Source organism: Dermacentor andersoni, chromosome 2 (assembly GCF_023375885.2).
Source record: "Dermacentor andersoni chromosome 2, qqDerAnde1_hic_scaffold, whole genome shotgun sequence".
In the NCBI taxonomy this organism is placed as follows: domain Eukaryota; kingdom Metazoa; phylum Arthropoda; class Arachnida; order Ixodida; family Ixodidae; genus Dermacentor; species Dermacentor andersoni.
The window spans coordinates 119,303,005-119,323,717 of NC_092815.1; the positions used below are offsets into that span (position 1 = coordinate 119,303,005).

Sequence of the window (20,713 nt, forward strand, 5' to 3'; positions counted from 1 at the left end):
TAGAAAGCCAGGGAGAGGCCCACTGCGAGACAAGTAAACTCAGTTAGCATAACTGAATGCCCGATGAGATCTGACGGTTTCGTGCGCGACCACTTATATGCTTGCCCTGGGGCCCTAATACCTGCGGCTATACTGCGGGCCGTATTCGCTATGGCGGTATTCGCAGGCTCGCCGGGTCGGCACGGCCTAGATTCCTGGGGCGAAAGCGAAGCGCGACCTTCCTCGTCGACGCTGAGCGTGTAGCGCTGGCGGGCGCAGCCGTGGCCGCCGCTTGATTGACAAACGCGGACGCTCGCGCGCGTGCCCGGGCGCATGCGTCCTCCACGCGTTGTAAGGCCCGCCTTGCACCCCTTGAACGAGCTTTCGGGTTCTTTCTTCCTCCGCCGGTCGCTCGCGGCGTTTTGCGCGGGAGAACATCACTCGCCGTCGCGTTCGCGGGCCAAACACGCACGCAGATAAAAGCCAATTCCGCCCGCGAATTGGCGTTCTGCATATTCGCCTCATTGAAAGCTTGGGCCAGCCGGCCGCTATAGCGTTGCTTGGTCGTCTTTAAACTTTTAACCCATTGTAGAAAGACAACTGTTCGCGCCCGGCGGGCCGGAGAAAGACTGGATAGCGAGCTTGTATACATGCGTAGTGTTTCAGGAAAATGTTCACGAAACTTCTACAATTTATTGCTTCTGCTTATTTAGAACTACGTCAGGTGCTGACTGCTCTGAACGTCTGGCAGCATATGCTATTGAGATTGATTGCGTGGAATAGGTGATATTAATGTGGATTGTCTATACGATTCGAATATGTAGCTGGTTTGCATTTACGTCACCGTGGCCGCCATCCTGGGCTATGCCGGCACGTCGACAGGTGCGTCAACAAAAAAGCCTGGCAGCTTGGCAGCACAACAGGGTGCGTCTTATGCCAAGCGACATATACATAAAAAAAGAGGAGACACTGATAACAGTGATAATGAGACGAAAACCAGTTACCCGTTAAAAAGCAAAACAATGCGCGCGTGATATTATGCTGCGCTGACGTCATCGTGGCTGCTATATTCGGGTACTAACACAATTAGAAGCTGCGTCCATGACGTCACGTGAACAACTATCTGTAGACAACAGAGACTTCCAAAACGAGCAGTTATATATTTGATAAACTAGAAAAACATTAGGAGTGGTGCCTTTAGCGACGTAATGACAAAGACAACGGTGATCCCATCACGCTCATATTCCCTCCTTTAATTCAGCGTCAGGTTACGCGCACAATATGTATGTGCAGTCGAGTACAAGATATGAAAGACCAGAGTTCCCGCTAAATTTCTTTTTTCTGCTCAGCCTAGGCATAAATGCTGAAATCAAGTGTACTGCCCACCACGTGCGTCTGCTTGACGAGCGCCATGCTTTTATACAATTTCACGTTGCACGGCTGACGGCTGTTCTCGAATAAACTATATATATATATATATATATATATACATATATATATATATATATGCCGTGGTCCCTATATTTTTGCACTCGGCTGTACGAACGTTTCATGTGCTCCTACGTCCCATTAAAGTGAGCAGCGTTCATAATGTGGGCTACTTCGTAAAAGCACACTCCTTTTAATTTAAATTGTGAATGGGCACCGGCTGAGTACTGCAGGTTTCGCCAAGTGTATAACAGCGTGGTGCGCCCTCATACTGGTGTCAAACCGTGCACAAGCAGATCGACGGCTCGTCCTCGCAGCGAGTCAGAGAAACGCTGCTTGCACATTTCGTAGCGTATGTCTGGTATGGGCGAGAGATTAGGTGCCAGCTTGCAATAAATTTCGCACCACCAGTACTACAGCCATGGCAAGGCCTCTATTTCGTATCTGAATGCGCCTTGCTGAGCGTGTCATCAGCGCTTTATAATGCAGCAATTCTGACGAGGCTGGGTTTGACGTTGACAGCTCCCACTTCGTCCTTCTGCGAAGGACGAAGCGGGACGAAGCCATCGAGCGTCGACGACGTCCCGCAGATCAAAGTCGAGAAAATGCGCAGGCTATTATGCGTAACACTTTTTTCTTTTTCTAAAAAAGGACAGCAGTAGCAACCTTTGCGTTCGACAAGAAGTCACGCGGATTACATCTTGCTTCGACTATGTTCCTGGTTTTTTTGCTCGAAGCATCTTGGTGTTTCTCCGGGGCCTCCACTTCTCCCTCCACCACCTGTGATGTTGAAATACACCTGCAGCTATAGAGCATAGTGGAACTGTCGAGTTAGTTTCTTTACAGCTTGCTGCAAGACTTGTACGAGCAACGCCTTGAGCAATGGGTGGAACTGCAGTCACAAGGAGCGTTAAGTGGTTGACCGTGGCAAACAAGAGGTAGAAGGAGTGCGGGCAAATTGCGTACCTTTAGTAGTGGTGCTAGTTTTGCTTGTAATGTTATCGATTGCATAATGAGCAGTTTAGATCGATGAAACGCAATTCGTTGGTGTCTAGAAATAGGCAGCAGAAGCACGCACGCAAGCAAGAAACTGCCATTGCAAGAGCATTAAGAAGGCGGCGTCATGTGCGTTAGGATTTCTTCAGCTAACTCAGTGCGTTGTCTTGTCTCAATTGAGCATAAATGATTTTATTCAGCCAAAAATCTACTAAGCCTCACGTTCTGCCATTTGTCCTTCCATAAAGAAGAAGAAAAGGTAAGAAAGAAGGTCAGGCAGTTTCCAGTTTTTCGTTTCCTTTCGCTATTAGTCATATAGCTGTATGTACAAATAACCACAGTAAGGCTGCAATTGGCCTATTTCGTCAAGATAATTATTCTCCCATCGAACATCTTTTTGCCACGAGGCTTCAAAATTATCAATCAATCAATCAATCAATCAATCAATCAATCAATCAATCAATCAATCAATCAATCAATCAATCAATCAATCAATCAATCAATCAATCAATCAATCAATCAATCAATCAATCAATCAATCAATCAATCAATCAATCAAGAAACCAGTGATGTTCAACATACAATTTGTGCATTTGGCCGAGCCGCCTGAGCGATCTAAAGCTTTGTCGTGTCTTGATTACGCGTACGCCCCTATCGCTTACCGGAGCATTTTCATTCTGCATTGCTGGGAAACACGTAACTCTGGTTTCCTTCCTCTTTCACATGAAAAAAGAAAAATTGATTAAGAATTACGCATCTCTGTATCCCAGCCATGTCGGCTGCATCGTGATCGGGGCGAAATACGAAAATACCCCAGTTCTTCGATTTAGGTGCAGGTTTAAAAACCCCAGGTCGACCAATTTATTAAGGAGTTCCCCACTATTTTTTCGTTCCTCATAATCAGATCGTGGTTTTGGCGCGTAACACCCTATAATTTAAATTACGCATCGCTTCAAGTGTGGGCAGAATGAGGTGGCACGGGCCGCCACGCTTACGCAGATGTGCCGCGAAGCTACCGCACTGCTGTTTCGCGAAGCTATAAATACACCAGCACTCTGGCCAAACATTTCCAATGAAACGCTTGACTGATAGTTTATTGGGGTTGCCGGGCAAGGCAGGGGGGCCCGCCGAGGAAGGGCGCCGTCTTATGCGCTCCGCCGGTCAACGTGTAGCACTGCAAGGACGTGGCGGCGCACGTGAAGCGATGCATCAGACAAGCTGGCGTCTCCGTCGGACATCTAGGTTGACGAGATAAGAACCGCGTGCATTTGCTCTTCGGGCAAACGCAAACACGTCAGCTCTCTCGGAGGTCTTCCTGCCTGCCTGCTTAGAACACAACTACCGACGGAGCACCACCGCAAGGCCTTCCGCGGTAAACACAGTAAATCGCTTTCCGCGCGATATGCTTTCCTTACAGAAGCGCCGCGAATTGAATGCGGAATGGTATGTTCTTAAACGGTGTCATACCACGCGTCTCAGACATGTAGGCGTAATTTTAAGAAAGACGTCCTTTTACTTTATTCTCGTGTATTTATAAGCATAATGCTGCTGCTGTGTTAAGTACTTTATATACGGTAAATTGGCTATTCGGTCCATTTCTCGTCATGTGTCATTCCTCTCCATTCTTTTACGGATCAGCTCTTGTTGAGGTGCCATCTGTAGTTCTAAGCAAACAATATTTAGGTGGGCTCTAATGCTGCCCGTCCATACTTCGGCGGAAGTGAAGAAAAGAAAGGAAGAAGAAGAGAAAAAAATAACGTAAACAACGATTTGATACTTCTCAATCGTTAATAAGGCAACTGACGAAGTAGTTTGAGTGAGGCAGTAATAGCAGAAATTGGTCTTGGATATATCTAGTAAGCTAAATAAGCGAATAGAAACGAAAGCGATCAGCTAAGGTGAACAACCTGCATTGTTTTGAGCAAAGAGTCCTATACTTACGGTTGTCGAGCTGTTCATAGATCTACACGGCCAATTTCAATAGCTCAGTCTCGCGGTTCCTTAACTACCCGGCGTGTTTTTATTGCAGGTCTCAGAAATAGTAACCGGTTACACAACTGGTGCGCACCGTTAAGCGATCGCTCCATTTGTTCACGTGAAAGCCGGGTGGGCTATGCGTCTGTGCAGACGGAAGTAGCACGCTTGTGGACACTACGTGCGAGATTGCAGCGTTGCTCGATTTTGTTTCCGACGTTTAGTGCCAGTGTACGACAGGGTAAAGTGTCGCTTGTCAGCTGCTCCATCTACGCCGAAATGGATTGCTTTGTCGATCGAGAACAAGAGTAATGAAATCTAAAAAAGGAACCCGCAAGAATTTTAGTTTGTTGAGTATAGTAAATGCATGCATGTTAGGCATTCTGTCTGATGGATTGAGATCAAACAGTTTTGTATATCTGTCGTGTGCGCCTGCCTTCAGGGATGAATGTGTGTCTCAGTAAGGCAGCTACGTCGACATCTACTTCGTGAAACAGTGTTGAGACGGAATTGCTGCTCTCTCTATATATAAGCAGCCTATTCCATAGCTCCTCCATTCGTGGTGTTCATACCTCCGCGGAATTTCGTTGCCTCTGTACCACCCGTGTCGGCGACGATGGCGGATGCTGTTAGGTGGCTACCTCGCATACAAAGCATGCTCAAAGGCTCGTAGGCGGCAAATGACTTCGTGAAAATCGCGAAAGTTGCAACTGCTGGGTGGCTACCTCGTAGACCGAGCATGCTAAAAGGCTCGTCGACGGCAAATGAAATCGCGAAAGTTGGAACAGCCGCATTGGAGAAACGGCCTAAAAAATTATGGGAAAATCACCGAACCTCAAATGTGACGTCATCCGTAGGAATGGACACGTTCCCACAGAAGCCCGAGCTTTGGGAAGGAAAGACGATTGCGTTAAGCATCGTCCACGTCCTCCGTTTAAATGCATATGTACCGCTGCCCTTCCCGCATGACGCCAGGGCTCAAGCATAGTAAACCTTGTATTGTTTAGAAAGCACTGACCTGACGTACCTCTGCGTTATGCAGTGCACATTCAGTCACGAGAGACAGAAAAGCGCGCAGCACTGGTGGAAAGTACTTGAGGATTCCTTTAAAGTGCCCTTGTACGTGAAGAGAATGGTACCTTCTGCAGTATCATCGCAACGCATTCACAGCTTGCCACGCGGTCGTACACTGTCTTTCAGAAAGGCGTGCAACCTCGTCTCATTCGTCGCACGACTGAGTCGAGGTGTACCGGCATTATAAATAAGCACAACACTATCTAGCGTTCACCCGCGTTAATTGAGTGAACACACTATCATTTCGCTGCCTTTATCCTCGAGCGCCGAGGTTTCTCAACGGGTGATTATGGCGTCCACTTGCCGAGCAAGGCGTCGGCAGCTCGTTTCTCAGCCGTGGCGGCCGCGTTCCGATGCTGGTGGAGTGTCTACGTAGGTCGAGATCGATCGTACCCGCTGAAGGACACTGGGTGGTCGAAATTAATCTGGCGCTGCCGATAATCGCTTATCGCGCTCTGCAACAGCACAGAACCGTTGATAGGCGTGGCAGGCTCAGACGATTCGTTGTGAATGCGCATACGATGCTTAACTCATAAGGAAAGGCGAAGACATAGAGTGGTGCCTGGCTCTTTTCAGTTGTGCGCCCTTCGTTGCCCTCGTATAGCGCTATACACATGTGAATGCCACACGCGACTTCTTCATTCCTTCCGCGAAACACTGCGTTATTTAACATCGCGATTGGCTGCAGACAACGCGACAAGAAGAAGGCGAAATGTTTGAACAAAATGCGCAATGTCTGTAGCACGGACGTATACACCGTTCCGACAGGCTGCACACGAGGCATTCCGCGATAGGAAGTCGATGCTATGGTTGCGCTGCACCGCGCGCCTCTCAGGGAGGCCATAACGGAGTGGAACGACCTGCTATCGAGTTGTCGTGTAGCCGCTGGCGTTGCAGTTTATTTGCATATCAGTCCAGGATTTTACGACTTCCAGCAACCGTTTCATGGTCTTCGTTCGTTCGTTCGCTCGTGACTTCAGAAAATCCCAAATCAGACAAACGTGCGATGCGTGAAATCTGAAGCTGCAGTGGTAATGTGTAATATGAAGATATGCGAAACGTATAGGATATAATCGATCTTCGTCCACTGTGTACCTTTACTGTGTCTTTCCTGCTTGCTATAGTTATGCGCTTCCTATATTTTACTGCTCATTCCAATACAACCCTCCCGCCCCCCCCCCGCCCCCCCTTTCTTTTTTCCTTCTTCGTGGTAACGAAGATTCTTTATATTGAAGTATTTCGACATGAAACATTTTCTTCCATGATCTTTCCTTCTCACCTTGCTGAGGCCATGTCCGTAGCACAAAGAAGTGAACTAAATATCACCAAAACCGAAATACTAGTGCCATAAAATAATTAAAAAAAGACTAAATTTAATAACTTTAGGAAAATATCGACGACAATGTTTTCACCTGACAAAATGAGCAAAATCATTTGGAATAAAAAGCACAGCCTACTCATTGCTAGGGGTTCTGTCATCCTGTAACCCGAAAGGATACATAAAAATGTGTACCGCTTCTTCAGCGTAAAGGCGCATGGATATGAAATGGAAAAACAAAACAAAACATTGTAACAAGCTGGTTTGTTTCTAGAATAAAAGTAAAAGAAAGTTCATATTATGCAACGACCAGCGAAAGAAAATCGTTTGAAACGTAGAGCAATAAATAAGCGAATACCTAGCGACAGCAGCGTTTCGACAGTCGTTTTCCATAGAAGTAGAGTGAAAAATTGCGGAATGAGAAAGTGAACTTACAGAAATGATATTAGACACAGCCAGTAACAAAAATATGGAATTGTCAGCTCTCTAAACTTTGTAGCTTGGCTCGGACTGACAATTACTTCTCGTAGACAGTTATAGGCTTCAATAAAGTTAGGATGAAATGATTATAGTTAAACGCGTAGCTTTTACCATAAAGACGTCGAAAGCTCATTGGTTTGAAGATGTGACGAAATGTGCGTCTGGCTGGAAATAGTTATGAGTGATGAAGGTGAGGCAGTATGGTTGCAGTATTTCAGATACAATTTACATGCGGAAGGAATAGAGTTAGGTTTACAATCAAACATTGGCTGCCGCGTGCGTGAAAACCGTGGGGATAAGTCGTCAACTACGTAACACGAAGAGGGGCTTTGTACATCATTGTGAAGGAGACAAGTGCGATCACAAAGACACGTTTAGGACAAAATTCATGCTTTCTTAATTTTGTCACTTACAAATGTGCCTCGGCGACTCGGTTGTGGCTGATAAAAGTGGTAGAGCAAATCCATGGCGGCGGACACGAAAAATGTTTCACCCAAGACGGTCGAGAGAAGTAGCTTATGGAATTCAGGGCCGATGACAGAGTCGAGTCGCACGAGGAGATGTCGATTCTGTACGTTGGACGTATAGACACCTTGTGGTTTGACATAGAATAACAGAGAGGTGGCGCGAGACGGTCGCGTCCGATCAAAGTGTGTCACCATTCTTTGCTTCAGCGGTCATCGCGGGAACTAACCAAAGCACAGCCTTTACCGAGCGCTGGAGGTCTTTTGTTGGACGTCGTAGCCCCTGAGAATGCGTCTTCGCATATACATTGCAAGGGCATCGACGCGGGCGTTGCTACCGCGCGACCACTCGTTTATGTACTTATTTGTGCTTCTGTCACGTCGCCTACACGGCTGTTCCCCGATGCGGAGGCTGAAGCAGACTGCTCAGCCTTTAAGCGAGTGCGATTGTGTACCCGAGTGCGCGTGTGTCCAGTTGTACAGTGCGTGCACGCCTGTATGTCAACGCGAGTGACAGTAGCCCACGCGGCTTGTCGTTCACTCACCTGTTCTGACGGGCGCGTCCTACGCGGCGCTGCTTGGACAGACGTAACCTGCGTGACAGCTCGTGCGATAGAGCGTCGTTGATGCGACAACGTGACGGTGACAACCTACGCCCTGCAAAGCAGGTTTAACGTCTGCAGACAAGCCGGTAGCAATCCGCTCTTGACTTCCAGTCAAGAGTGATGTTGTTTGGAGGGCAGTCGTCACTTTCGTAGCGGTATTCTTGTTCCATGCTTTATTAGCTGAGCAGCTGAACCTCTAAGCTGGATGCCTCAGTGAGTGAAAGAAGGTCAGCATGAGCTCATATGCTTAAATTTATTCTTAAATATATTATCGTATTATGTTATGTTATTATCGTATTATGTTATATATTATGTATTATCGACGATAATTGTGCCATGCCAATGAAGCTTCTCGTTTAGCTCATGTAGAAGACCACCATCATCATCATCATCATCAGCCTGGTTATGCCCACTGCAGGGCAAAGGCCTCTCCCATACTTCTCCAACTACCCCGGTCATGTACTAATTGCGGCCATGTTGTCCCTGCAAACTTCTTAATCTCATCCGTCCACCTAACTTTCTGCCGCCCTCTGCTACGCTTTCCTTCCCTTGGAATCCAGTCCGTAACTCTTAATGACCATCGGTTATCTTTCCTCCTCATTACGTGTCCTGCCCATGCCCATTTCGTTTTCTTGATTTCTACTAAGACATCATTAACTAGCGTTTGTTCCCTCACGCAATCTGCTCTTTTCTTATCCCTTAACGTTACACCTATCATTCTTCTTTCCATAGCTCGTTGCGTCGTCCTCAATTTAAGTAGAACTCTTTTCGTAATCCTCCAGGTTTCTGCCCCGTACGTGAGTACTGGTAAGACACAGCTGTTATAAACTTTTCTCTTGAGGGATAATGGCAACCTGCTGTTCATGATCTGAGGATGCCTGCCAAACGCACCCCAGCCCATTCTTATTCTTCTGATTATTTCAGTCTCATGATCCGGATCCGCAGTCACTACCTGTCCTAAGTAGATGTATTCCCTTACTACTTCCAGTGCGTCACTACCTATTGTAAACTGCTGTTTACCATGGCCTATCAATCCGACTGTCTAGGAAAACTTCTGCGAGGATGATCCGCCTATACTTGCACGCCAATGGTTAACATTCCTGCCTTCTCTCTTTATTTTCTCCTCCTTCTCCACCACAACATCAGAGTGGGAGGAACCACATTTTATGCACGTTCATGTATACAGGGGCCATATAACGTAAAACTATTCCAATATGTTTTTATTCCAATCTCTTGACGTGAAATATACCTAACCGCCGACGCAGGCATCGAGCGGTGACCCGCAGCGTTGACTGAACAGCCCAATCAAACGCTCTCCTCGATTGTAGGAGGTCGTTTTTGTTTGCTTTCAAAACGAATAACATTGCCTACATTGAGCGGTTCTTCTTATCAAATTGGCTGACAACCGGCGAGGAGAACACTCAACTGGAGGGGGTTTCTATAGAGCCAGCGCAATGAAAATAGATAACCGAAACAAGAGGGAGGTGCCGGCGTCTGCTATTGGTCCGCATTTCCTTACTTAGCTTGCGGTGGCTGGTCAAAATCGCGGCGGCATGCAACGGAAGGCTGATAATGCGCTAAAACGGATCCTGAGCAAGAAGAGTTGGCAGAGCAATGTCGTATACGTGCCGAAGGAAGGAAGGAAAGAGTGGAGAAGGAAAGGCAAGGAGGTTAACGAGTTTAGCTTAACCAGTTTTCTACCCTACACATGGGAGCAGAATAGGTGGGGCGGGGGGGGGGGGGGGGGCGGAAGGGCTCGATAACGTTATACGGCCACGCAAAAAGTTTTGTCATACGCAAATAAATCCATGCTCCCCGGCAGCTCCGAGTAGTTGGTGGCACAGTGATCGACGGAGAGCCATCTTCTATTCCTTTCGGAACGGGGCAGCCTCCGGCTATTCCGAAGACATTTCAGTTTTGTTCGGCATATTAATGCGCCCTTAATGCGCACACGTCACTTTGGCGTGGTGAGTTTTCGCGGTTTTGTGACGTCGCGTGACATACATGAGCAGGGGGTGCAGCCCGAAAACATTTGACCAAAAGCAATTGGTCAAACGGCGCCTTTATCGCTAATGGCGAAAGGGCGACCAATAAAAAAAAAATATTATTTTTCTTTCGTTTGGTCTAATTTCTAATGTACTCATCTTTCGTGCTTCGAGTCCCGAGTTTTGCTACCTCAACACGTCTAGTCAATTACTTTGCACCCAGGATTGTCACTTTACCTCTACCTCCCCTCTCTCCCCAGCGCAGGATAGCAAACCGGATCTTTCCCTCTGGTTAACCTTTTCGCCTTTCCTCTGCCTCTCTCTTGCACCCAATACCGAATGTCCCACAATAAGCGACTAGCCTCTGCAGGACGTTGCGTGTATCTGTAACGCCTTGGATAAGACAAGGATCAATCTCATTGAATGACGTAAAGCCGGCCCTCATAGACCAAGTCACGAAAAGCCAGGGTACGGTGCATATGCGCGCATGCCGTTGCGTTTCAGAGAATGCATGTGCGGCCTATAGAAGAACAAATCCTTCTGCTCGTTCAAGCCGTTACCTTCAAAAGTGGAGGGCGTATGCGGCGGGCAGTGACAATAGACCATACGGGTTTATGAAAACATTGCGTTCATCAAAGCTTGGGCGTTGTGCCCTCGCACGCGATCTCGTGATCGAACGCCCTTCGATTGTGAGCAATTGTTATCCTCGTTCTCTTTCTGTCCGTCTACTTCGCTCTCAACTACTCCTTTTGTTGCCGCCTTATTTTGGAGCCCAGTTTATTGTCTGCGTCCATAATGTGGCACGTTCCCGTTCCTTATATCTGCTACGCTTTAACAAATTAACTCCCGGTTCGATGAAACATTACTATATTGATTTCAGCGAGTGAATTATAAAACATCCTTGTACAGTGAATGTAGCGGTCGGAATTAGGTCGACAATGTAGTTCAGGACCTAAGGTTGAATAATTTCGCGCTAGGGAATAAGGTGCTGAACAGGGACCTATACACACTGCCATTGCCCACTGCATAATGCGCGTCGCATTGGGTTCGACTGTTTATTTACTGCGAGAAAAAACTTTGCATAATAAATAAATAAAATAAAATGACTCAAGAGCTGTGCAAGAAAATAAATAAATAAATAAATAAATACGTGTATAACTAATAAGAAATTGAAATGAAAAGAAAGGAAATACTGATTTTAGAACGTAAGATATGTACAAAAATAATATCGCTCTTCAGGACTCGGAATCGTCGCAAATTCACGACGTCACTCCCACAGGGCCCGAAAACTCGTCGCAACAACGTACGCGGAAACCTTCTGGCATTATATGGAGAAACCGCAGGAAAAATGACTTTCGTATAACACAAGCTTTCTAAAGCGTCTTTAAATCTCTCAGGCAGCGGGAAGGGCTTCAAGGTGTAGTTAATGAATATACTGGGCGAGAGTCGCAGGTGGTCTTAGTGTCTTCTCATAGGGAAGACGTTCGCAAGGTAAGCATAGGTAAAGTTAATAGGGATGGTCAGGTGGGAGGTCTCTTCCTGTAAATTATGGAATTCGTGAAAAAAAGAAAGAAGAGAAAGGCAGGCACAGAGAAAGGAAAGACCGTGAAGTCAACGAGGTTGTCCTTGTCGAGGTGGTCGAGGTTGACGAGGTAAACCGGGGATGCGGAATGTGCGTACGAAACAATTCGTAGTATCGATCCCAGATGTGCTTTTCACGTGCCAAGTGGCTTGACAAGGCGACACCGTACGTGCTTACGTCGCGTACGGCTGGACTTCATCCATTAGTAATACTCTTGTGATTACTGCTTTTTTTTGCGACTGATGACGATAGGTGTTGTAGCATGATGAATTACGTTTGCGGCTGATGATGCCTTGAGAAGGGCTCGTTAGCCTCTGTAGATCCGTGGTTTCAACGGAAGTTGATGTATTGCCTGTTTTAACCTTTCTTTGCTGTTCTTTCGTTCTGCAGGTGGCTTTTCTGGCGTGTGCACTGGCTGCCTCAGCCAGAGCCGGCTACGATGAACAAGAGGTGAGAATTTGTTCTGTCATTTTTTTTTCTTTTTTTTCTTTCTTTTTTTGCTTCTTGATGCGAACTAGGCAGATATTTCCTTAGTGATACGCGGCGCTCAGCGTGCAGTTCTGTGAAGACACTTTTTAGAACATGAGCCGCGTCTTCAAAATAATAGCTTTCCCATTAAAAAAAAAAGCAAGAACACTGGAAGGTGAGAATTTCGTCAGTGTTTAGTGGAGGTACGACTACCAAAAGACATTGCGATTTGACTGCAGGAACGAGAGATGGCTGTGAATGGCAGGAAATGTTTTACGTTTTGCTTTTGAATTAATTATATTTGGTAGTGCCTGTCAAGTTGCTCAAGACACATGGTAGGAATTAACAAAACAGGTATAAAAAAGAAAGGGTTAAACTTGTTTCGGTTAATGATCTGTGTACTCAACGTTCATTAGGCCTTGAGTATATAAGTAACGTAGCGAATTACATCATGACAACACTTTATTGAAAGAATTGCTCACCGCTATGATAAGTCGTTACAAAGCCCAGTCATAATTGCAAGGTAACGTCAAACTAATGTCATTTCCAAATAAGTGATATTTAAAGTGACTTTATTTATTTAATGTAATCAATAGTACTGCCGTCTTTCGAAAAACAATGTTTTTCTATACGGCTAAACAGTCTCGGAAAAAGAAGAAGCACTAAGAAACAACACATGTAAAATGAAATTGCACTTGTAGCAGCATAATATGTCACTGCACATGGTAAATGAGCATAAAAGAAAAAGCGGGGGGGGGGGGGGGCGTGCAATGGAGAAGGAACATTGCGTATAGTGTATGCACCGTCACTGCCTGTAATTTTGCAAAATCGCCTAAATAAACAAACAAATAAATAAATAAATAAATAATAGAAGTAAAGAAACTCATATCTGATAGTGTGTCACTTGTTTGGCTGCAGAATCTGGCTCTGGTTCTCATTCATGTCGCTCCTGCGCTCCTGTCGCGGCATGGTCAAACTAACAATGATTCCACAACCTGTCTGATTCAAGAGCAATAAACAATGTCCATCCGTCAAAGTAGGATTTAAGGGAGAAATGCAAAAAGAAAGGCAAGCGGAGAAACGAAAATTCGCAACCGAAGGAATGTGTTACAATGTTGCATATGCTACTACAGACTCTTGTAGGAGCCCTCGCGGCATGACAGTACATCGCGTTCCGCTCTTCTTATTTTTAGGCACCACATCTCTGCTAGTGCTAATAATGCATCTACTCAACGCCAATACTGTGCGCAATCAATCGCCGGCGCTCCGAATCATCCGAAGGCCCACGCGCCTTGCATGTCTTTTAGTAGGTCGCTGCCGGTTTAGTGAACTTCGAGAAGGGAATGACAAGGGCGATTATGACGGCTGTGACTTGGTTAGTGGTCATACCGTTAATCTTACACCCCAGCGCTGACCTTGCATACCGTTCCACTTACGCCTCTGTGCGAACATTTCACAGTGTTTCATTGGTCTCGGCCTTTATTTTTGCGCCTACAAGTGTGTGTGCGTTTGCGCGACCCGAGCTTTTGATACGTGTGTTTAACCTACGCGCACGGTCCCTTGAGCACCGCGGACACTCAAGTTTGCATACTCGCCTAACGAGCCTCGAACACAATGGTTGCCCTTTCGAGATTTAATTGTCGCTGATTAGGTCTCGCCGTGTGGGCACCCCACTGGGTGGGTGCCCCTTTTCCTGCGGGCTTGCAGCGTGTGTGCCGGCGGCGTGTTCTTGAAACACAGAAAGACCTTGCCGCGAGCATATCGGCTGGGTCATCGCTACCAGTAAAACGCCTGTCCACTGAGCAGGCCGGGCCCGTTTCCGACGCTGATTGCATCGATTAATTCTCGTTCTGCGCACTCGAATCAGGGCAGTGAGTGGAAACAGTGCATACGAGTAATTGTTGGCCGATTCCAGGGTACGATTCTTTGCATGTTCTTTTTCTTATTTTTATTTTTTTCCCTTCACGCGGGAAACGTAATGCAGCGACTATATCGGCAAAGGCGACGTTGAAGGCGTTGCTTTGGGCACTTTATTTATTATTATTAGTTAACGTAGACATGCGAGCCCACTTTCAGTGCCAGGAAACGCACTGCGGTCGACGCTTAAGCAGACCCAAGGAAACAGGGTCTACAGAGAAATGCGCCTGTTCTTTTCATTTTTGAACACTGATAACAAACAGAAGTCTCGAGTGTAGCTCAAGTTGCGTTCTCTGGAGTCTGTTCACTGCACCAACAGCAGCTGTGATAGTCGCGTTCGAGTATCTACAATAGGCTGGTTGATATGAACGCCGCACCAGCGGGTCAGGTTGATACAGCCTGACAGGATCGCGCGTATATGAATTCGTTGTTTGCAGACCAGCCGGTGGGCCGATATTCGAGCAGCAGCCGGCTTCGAGGCGATTAACTCGGTCAACCAGCTTTGTTTCCTTCCGAAGGCGAGACAGCAGCTCTTGCGAGCTGAGGGTCCTGTCCGCGGTTGCTGTTGCACAGTGTCGCTCTGAACTATACCGCGTTTAGATACTCTTTGACTGGGCGGCTAGGCTTAACTTTGAGAAGATAAATCGTCTCGCCCGTTTAAGCAATTGCGAGAGGCAAATTTCAGTCAGGCAGTCAAGCTCGGTGAGGTCTTGTTAGGTTCATGTGAATGCCTCCACAAGTCGACAGCAACGAATTTTTACTTCGGCTCAATTAGTTACAAATGAAACATATACAATCGATGCATCCGTGGTAAAGCCACAGGGCTTGTAATTGTCGAATCTTTAATTAACTGTCTTTGGCGTCTTAGCAGACATCACAAATACCCCACTCATATAGATTTAGGTCTGGATGGTAACATAACCGGCACTGAAAGTCGAGAGACGAAATTAAGGAACAACGAAATGTTTGCAGTAAGGTTATATCGTATTTCTCGAGAAGAATTGCTTCTCTTAAGAACAATTCCTGCCGGAAAGTAGGAAACTATACGAAAGGTGGATTATTTCTTTTACTGCTTTGTTGTTTCAGACGCTAACCCTTGATCGCCAGCCAACTGCGTTCCTTTGTACCCGAGCTAATTGGTAGTTTCTATATCTATAGCGCAAATTGCCTCTGCGTACGCTCATAAAGAAGCCCTGGAATCTGCCAGCTAGGTACAGCGCCGGCCGTGTCTCCTTTAGTGGTGCGTGAACGCTACGGCGCTCACCGTATTTGGCATTGCAGTGCAGGGCCTCGCTTTCTTTCCCCGAGAAAAATTGAGTGACCTGCGCGTTTCGCAGGTATGCATTAGAAACGGGCGTTCGTTCCCGCAGGTCCACACATTCAGAGAACCACGCCCAACCGTTCCACCGCGCCGAACGACAAGTGGCGAGCGGAAAGCGCGCCCTTTGGACACGGCCGGCGGCCGTACGCGCTAATATATGAAGCTCTGGCGCGAAGGTCTTTCTTCTGGACGCTGCACTCGTATCCGTATCGAGCGGCGCGTACGATTGAGAGTTCGTGGGGCCAGCCGCGTGTTCTGGCAGGCGTTTCTCGCTCACTGCAGCTATGCTGCTCAGCCCTGCTAGCGCGCATAATTATTATCACGAACGCTATTTCCCACCCTTTGCGCCGGCGCTGACAATCTAATGGGTGCTGTGCACTCAGGTCTGTCTGCCAGCCCGTTGGCGAAAAGGTGAGAAGGAAAATAGGTGCCGAGTAGACAGACGGTTGCACACAGACGGCGACGGCCACCACCGCCACGCTGTGACGTGCGCTCGCGAGAAATGGAACGCTGCGCGCGGGGCAGCTGAACTGTCAAGGTCGAGCGCGAGGACAAGTGACAAAATTCATGACAGAGAATAACGACAGTGCTGGGAATTGAGCCAGCTTGTTAGACGATGCTCGTAGCGATCAATTCATTCATTTTCGCTCACTGTATACCTTACCGTTCAATCTGTAGTTCACCTGGCGCGGTGGTTCACACGGTGACTACGACGTTCTGGTGCTGCTCCCGAGGTTCGGTATCCGAACGCGGTGGTCGCATTCCGACAGAGGCGGATTGCGTAACCGCTCGTGTACCGTGCTTTGGGTGCAGGCCAAAGAACTCCACGTGTTAAAATTAATCCGGGGCGGCCCCCCGTTACGGGTTCTCCCACCCTCCTAACTCTCTGTGCAGTTACGAGACAGTTTAATTATTCTGTGCTCTTTGGCACACAGAGAATTACGCCGGAGAGTAGGCATTGGGGCGCGAACCCGACAAAAATAAAAATAAAAATAAGTAACAGAGAGAGAGAGAGGGAGAGAGAGAAGTAATAACTACCGTGTGAAGTCCACGCCGCTGAAATAAAGACAGATAGAGTAATGTAGCCCGAGCGGCGTTTGTCCTTAAACCTGACGACGCGGCGCATAACCATGTGATCTCATACCTGAGTCGCCGCTACTCGGACGGAACAAATGCCGGCAAATTAAGCAAGGCTAAATCCTCCTGCACTCAACATCGTGATCCTTTACCACTGTTTGAACAGAACGTATGCGAAAACATCCACCATTGGATCACAAGTTGTCTTTAGACGCCTACCCTGCGAAGTAGCTCAATGACCATAAATAACGTTACGCAGCTGAGGCTGAGATCGGCACCTCGATCCCTGCCATGGCGGCAACATTCCGATGGGGGCGGAATGCAAATGCACTGACGTACCATACTTCGGTCTACCTTATAAAGCCAAAGGTGGTCAAAGTCAACCTGGAACAACCCAATGGGCTATTTCGCGGACATTAAACCTCACTATCTATTAATTTCTTTATGTTTCATTACATGTGCATGTCATTGTGACGGTGAATAGACAAGTCAAGGCAATTTTTGCGCAGTATTTATTTTGTAGCTTTCTGTTGCAGTATAATAGAAAGTACAGGGCCGAATCAAAACATAAAGAAATATATATATGGGCACCAGTGAATTTAGAATAAAAGAATACAAAAAGAAAAGGGGTCAATACCATGAAGCGAGCAAACCAAATCAAATCATAAGGTTTATGTTTAAACGTAGATAAGGTAAAGTAAACACGCAGAACTAGGAGCAATGAGAATCCCTACAATAATTCACTTCAGCCTTACCATAACACTGAAGACAAAGTTGTTACAGTCACCGCTTCAGTGTCCCCGGGCATAAAAGCAGTCGTCGCATCAGTCTGTACACACTTGCATGAAAAGGGGAATCAAAGAAAACATTTCGCACAGCAGAGATCGACCGTCAACGATGTGTATTTTCTTTTCAGTCGCAGGTTCGTATTGATTTATGTCCCGGAGGCAATGGCTGACGAGTGTTTTAATAACCATGCCATTGTGGGAATTAGGTCTCGCAAAAAAAACAAGTTATTTGTGTGAGGTTACCATATAAGGCGTCACCTTGGGCGCAACTATACATTTGCCAATACTTGCATTTCGCGCTTGCGCTGCACACGTGGATGTCAGCATTCCGCGCTATATATCTTCGCAAGTTACGATTTTATCTCTTGACGGCCATATAACGTTAAGCATATAACCCGATCGCTAGTTGCTCCTTCATTATGCATTCAACAGCAGTAAGAACGACACTGCGAGCGCTTTCAAAGTGGACGCGGTCGGATACGTTGCAGCATTAGAAGCCGCGCGAAGAAATCAGTGATCTTCAGTCGCAAGGTAGGCTATCCTCTTACCTTTACGACTGTAGCGGAACCTCAACCCCAGCTGGAGATTTCAACGTACGCGTAGATACTCGAAGCCACGCTTTGCTGAGCCTATACCTGTAGAGTAATGTAAAAAAAAAAAGACACGATGCATCTGGTTGAACGAATGCGCAGCTACGTTTATTGCATTGGAGCTTTGCTGTTATCATATCTTTACTTCGGGGGCCCAGCGTTATCGGTGTGAGAACACCAATTTTCTTGTCACTTCTGCCATCTGATAGTGGCGTGTGAGGTGTCTGCATGGCAGACGATACTGGCTGCAGCTTCCATTGAAAAGCCTCTTCAGTTTACTCCAGCTGAAACGCAGCTATTTCGGTTAATCTCACGCGAAGGGAAGGAAAAGCAGAGAGAAAGAAAGAGGAGAGAAAAAACGCGCGCCTGTAAAATTAGTGTCTTTTTCACCTGCAGTCGCGAGGTGTAGGCCGCAAAAATGAGAGAAACCATCGCTCTGCACGTCTTGAAGCTGACCACGCGTACATGCATACATGCTAAGCGCCTTCGGCAGAGATAGCACTTTATCGGCCACATTTCCCCGATAATTAAAAGGGTCAATTCCGCGTGGTCCGCAGCGCGGCCCACCGCACGCAGGATAGTCGTCGACCTACGGAATCGCCCGTACGTTGCCCGAACGCATATCAGATTTCTCGAACTCGTTTCGGGCGGAAGACAATGTCACCTCGCAAGCAACCGCCATTACGGCCCAGAAGATGATTGCCAGACAACGCTCTCTGCCAGTCCGAACTCGCTTTATAAATCGGAGAAAGCTAACCGCGAGATGCAAACACAAAAAGAAATAATAAACACTTCGTGTCGCGGATCTATCGATTCGAGGTCACCATACACTGCACGAATCTCTGTGCACTGTGTGCCGAGCGTGCGCACACATAATATGCGCGGCTCGTAGCGTTGTAGCGTGCGTCGCAGTGATGTACACTTATACGCGGAGTTCGTGCGTGAGCGACGGTGCACGGATTGTCTCGAGCGTCACGCCAAGGCAATGCCGCGCGCCTCCCTGTACACAAAACGACACGCATCGAGTCCGCGGCGCTGCCCTATTGTTTATCGAGCATATATACCGGCGCCGACACGACGTCTTTCGGCGTCTGCATGCCTGACGCCGGCTCTCGGAATTGACCGTGCGCTCTTGTATGTACGGCCCGTCGGACGATGCGGACTCCTTTTTATTTGTTTGCGGCTCGGCGACGGCGCGGACAGCGTGCGAGGACGCGTATGTCCCGCATCTGGCCGCCTTCTCTGCAGCGTGTGGACGCACGGAGCAGCTGCGCCGCGCGCCGTCGTGATGGCCGGCTCTTCGTCGACGTACTTCAACTGTCCGCCGTTAGAAGTTTGGTCGGGCCTCTCCGCTGCCCGAATCAAACAATCCGCTTCTTAATGCCGCCGATCGGGACTGCACGAGCCGATGCGAGAGGGCGGTCGGGACCGCCTGCGTTTCGTAACACCGCGAGCACCGAGCGTTGCCAAAACGCAACATCGGAACGCCGGCCCTATACTTCAAGGTGAATCGCGTCGCTCGAGAAGTTGCGATCTCGGCAAACTACTGTAATCCGAAGAGCGGCTTTCTCTGTATCTCCTCCTTCTCTAATGACGCAATGGATATAGCCTTCGCTCGCGTGGGAGACGTGATATCGCGGCCTGCAACGAGGCGGGGACGTTGGATCATGCGCAGTGCCCTTATAGGTTCTGAGATACGCGAATATTAGTCGTTGCCGCAGTACCGTGGGTACTCCCTCAAAACACGAAAGCAATTCGCACACAATGCTCGTTTTTCATACTATTAAAGCATGACTCACGTACGGCATAAATGTAATGGCCGCCTTGTATATAGAACTGAGAGCCTGCAGGTAATTTAGTAAACGAAATTATATACAGCATAGGCACCACATAACAACGTACGACAATGTTCATCATCTGTAAAGACCATTATACAGTGGGGCACTCGGCTGGAAACCAAGACATTTGGTTTCATGTAAATTGAGTTCCATTTCTTCAGCGTGCAGTGGTGACACTTCACAATCGTCAGTGAAACACAGACAAAAGGATCCCACAGTGTAGCAATGGAATGGTACCTCACGTTGATACTCTATCGACAGGTAAGCAATTTGAGGGGGGGGGGGGGAATGGGGAGTTATAAGGACACTATGGTTTCACTTTGTTGAGGAATAAGATTTATTTTCCTTCAAGCGAGGCCGTTATTAAGAGTTAAAGTGCGTGATTCAAAACGTGAGACGAGAACCTGTCAGGCAAACCCAGTCTAACCTGTCAGTGCAATCTATAATAGTAACTTTGATGACGCTATAGTCGTGCTTCTTGAGCACCGGTTGCGAGTCTCCATGTGACAAGTGCACGCAAGTTTTCATCGTTATAAGCTGGAAATTTTTTGATTTCGTATCTGCTATGCGAGTGAAAACTGCCTATTCCGGTGCTCGGTGTTATACATTAAGGGAGAAGGAATAACTCTACTTTCAGCAGACCAACACACATTCAAAAACCACATACTGAAATCCACGACAAATTAATTGGTAGTCAAAGTTTCGACTACCAATGAGCCGAATCGTGTATTCTTCAAGGCCAAGCACGCGTAAACATACAATGCCAGAGTTTTCTTGTATTCTTATCTAATAAAAAAAAAGACATAGTAGAGGACGCCAAACGTAGATG

General features: G+C 47.3%; 1 protein-coding gene across 1 annotated transcript in view; it reads left to right on the forward strand.

Moving 5' to 3' along the window:
- LOC126541303 (uncharacterized) overlaps positions 1-20,713 on the forward strand; it is an 80,533-nt gene that overhangs the window by 51,938 nt on the left and 7,882 nt on the right. The window contains exon 2 of the mRNA XM_050188027.2: positions 12,276-12,335. Within this exon, the coding sequence (XP_050043984.1) occupies positions 12,276-12,335 (60 nt within the window). The remainder of the gene's footprint in view (positions 1-12,275; positions 12,336-20,713) is intronic.